This window comes from Poromitra crassiceps (genome assembly GCF_964638095.1).
Source record: "Poromitra crassiceps genome assembly, contig: HAP1_SCAFFOLD_1264, whole genome shotgun sequence".
Taxonomy (NCBI): Eukaryota; Metazoa; Chordata; class Actinopteri; order Beryciformes; family Melamphaidae; genus Poromitra; species Poromitra crassiceps.
Window position 1 is genome coordinate 17,501 of NW_028151146.1, and position 2,500 is coordinate 20,000.

The 2,500-nt window shown below is 43.2% G+C and overlaps 1 protein-coding gene across 1 annotated transcript in view; it reads right to left on the reverse strand.

Moving 5' to 3' along the window:
• LOC310771797 (serine/threonine-protein kinase SBK2-like) overlaps positions 1 to 2,500 on the reverse strand; it is a gene marked incomplete at both ends in the record, with an annotated part of 24,445 nt that overhangs the window by 15,283 nt on the left and 6,662 nt on the right. Inside the window, 3 exons of the mRNA XM_083664319.1 lie at positions 1,421 to 1,546; positions 1,783 to 1,956; positions 2,092 to 2,187. Of these exons, the coding sequence (XP_083520445.1) occupies positions 1,421 to 1,546; positions 1,783 to 1,956; positions 2,092 to 2,187 (396 nt within the window). The remainder of the gene's footprint in view (positions 1 to 1,420; positions 1,547 to 1,782; positions 1,957 to 2,091; positions 2,188 to 2,500) is intronic.

Sequence of the window (2,500 nt, forward strand, 5' to 3'; positions counted from 1 at the left end):
CAATGTGTGTGTGTCCTGTCCATCAACATGCAAACGTCTGTCCAAGTGTGTCTGAGTAGCACACTGAAAACCTCACAGTCACTCACTTGTCAGCGGCTCTAAGAGCATCAGACAGACTGTCTTCACTACCACACCATCTTTAAGCTCACATCACACTCACATCTCTTTTTTTGTTAAATATTTTATTGCAAAACGTACAAAAACATAAATAGTAGACCTACTGTAGTATGACAATAGTTTATTACTAATATTATTATTATTAAATATTCCATGATGCAATGTCTATAGGAGGAATCAGCATGTTTGTACACAAACGGATTGGTTATACTTCCGGGTGCAACTGCGTCTGCCGCTGGTTTTAAACAGCAGTTCATGGTGAACGCTAACTGCTCCTTCATACTTTAAGCTAGACACTCCACACTTAACTGAAAGTTTAAGTCACTTTTAGGACTCTATCACGTGACCTTAATTCAGCTTTAATTTAATTTAATTTTGTGCTGTTTGAGAAATCGCAGTTTATGTTTCATACTTTGTTTTTAACCTTTATACTATGGAGCCAGGAACTCAATCTAGCAGGCTGTACTTCTTTTTGACTAGATTCACACATTTTAAAACCGCGACAGTTCACACAACTTTAACACAACATATTATATATATATATATATTATATATATTACTATACCTCGAATCCTTTCGCTACTTCTGCTCGCACTCACAATGTCGAAATATAAGCGATATATCGTTTTTGAGATATGAACGTTTGTTTGGTACAGCTGTTCAGCTTCATTTCTGCTACAGTAGCACCCGGAAGTACTTTGTTGTTGTTGTTGTGATGTCACGCTGATTCGTCCTATAGGGGGGGAAGAATGTGAGATGCCTGCATCTCAAACTAAACACTCTTAGAAATAAGAAACAATATAATAAATAACACATACTGTAAGCTACATTATATTAAAAACCAACAGTAGAAAAATATTGTTACTGGCTCCAACGGCTCCATTTCACATCTCATTTAGCTCGCACGTCTTGTAAACAGAAGAACATCGTCGCTGTAAAAAGGCACGGTGACGCCTGCTGGACATGTAAACATTCTCAAAAAGCAGCAAAATCCAGCTCACAGGAACCTCAGCACGCTGCGTTATGACGGGCTAACACGTCCGCAGCATGCCCACACGCACACATTCTTCGTACAAAAATATCGTTCAAGTAACAATGAAAAGAATTCAAATACAATGTTTAAAAAAAACAATAAATACGATGTGCATCATTGCTACCTGCCATGGTTTTGTGACATCGGAAACCTATAAACACGTTTTCAAAATAAGTTAACAGTGCTTTTGGGGGAAGACTTTTAGCAGTTTGCACCTTGGTTATGGAATATCTACTGAGGGCAGAAGTGTTTGTGAAGGTGCGTTAACACTCTCTTTGAGAAGGCACAGAAGGTCTGTAACCGCGCAGAGATCTCCACGGAGTAGCGGGCCGCCTCGAAGGACGTGGAGAGGACAGGCAGCGAGGGGGAGACGGCCTGGGGGAGAGCCTGGTTCATCTGGAAAACACACAAAAGGGTTCTTTCAAGACAAGAGTGCTATTATCACAAGAGCACTGTACAATCTAAGGGTGCTGCCACATTAAGGGGGTATATAGTTCTGTTCATTAAAAGTTAAGCCAATGTGGAATTGCATTCTATCGAAAAGGCCAGGAGGAGGCGAGTCTACCGGCTGCAAGAAAGAACACAAGGTTGTGTTTCTTGTGTTTCCTTTGATATAAAGCCTTCCTATATACCTGCAGGAGAGCAGCTCTGGTGAGGTTGGACAGCTTCAGCAGCTGGACTCTGCTGCCCTCCAGTGTCCGGGAGGAGAGCGGCAGGCTGACGTTCTCTCTGGCCACTTTCAACCAATCGACATGCAGCTTGAAGGCCTGAATGCCCAAATATAGCTGCGAGAGAGACTCATTGAGCTGTGGGGAGATTAAGATAGAAAGATACAGTGAGACTGGAGGAAGGAGAGGGTGAATGTTGAATTTCCCTGCTTCTATCACAACATATTGTGGGCGGGGCGGGGGGACTTTGATTCTACTGTAAGAGAGACGTACCGCTATAGAGTTGAAATGATCAGCGGTCTGATTCATCACGGGAAGATCTTGCAGTCTGTGTTCGTCGGTCTGTATGGTCCTGAGGTCACTGTCTGTCTGTTGGTTTTGAAACACAAGACAAGGCCACTGGTGAGCTAAATCAACATTTACAGTAAATAGCACGTCTGTTAGTCTATCTGCATCTGCTGCCTTTTCTGTTTCCTCAAATGAACGGACTTCATGTAAAGTAAACGCACAACACGACCTACAGTAACCTGCAGGCTCAGTCCAAAGATCAATACCAGACAGTAACACAGTGGTTCTCAACCTTTTTGAGTGGCACCCCCGAAAAACTTTAGGCTGGGGTTCGTGAACCCCCCCCCCAGCGCCCCCCACCCCCACCCCTTCCGGCCACTACCCAACCCAACGA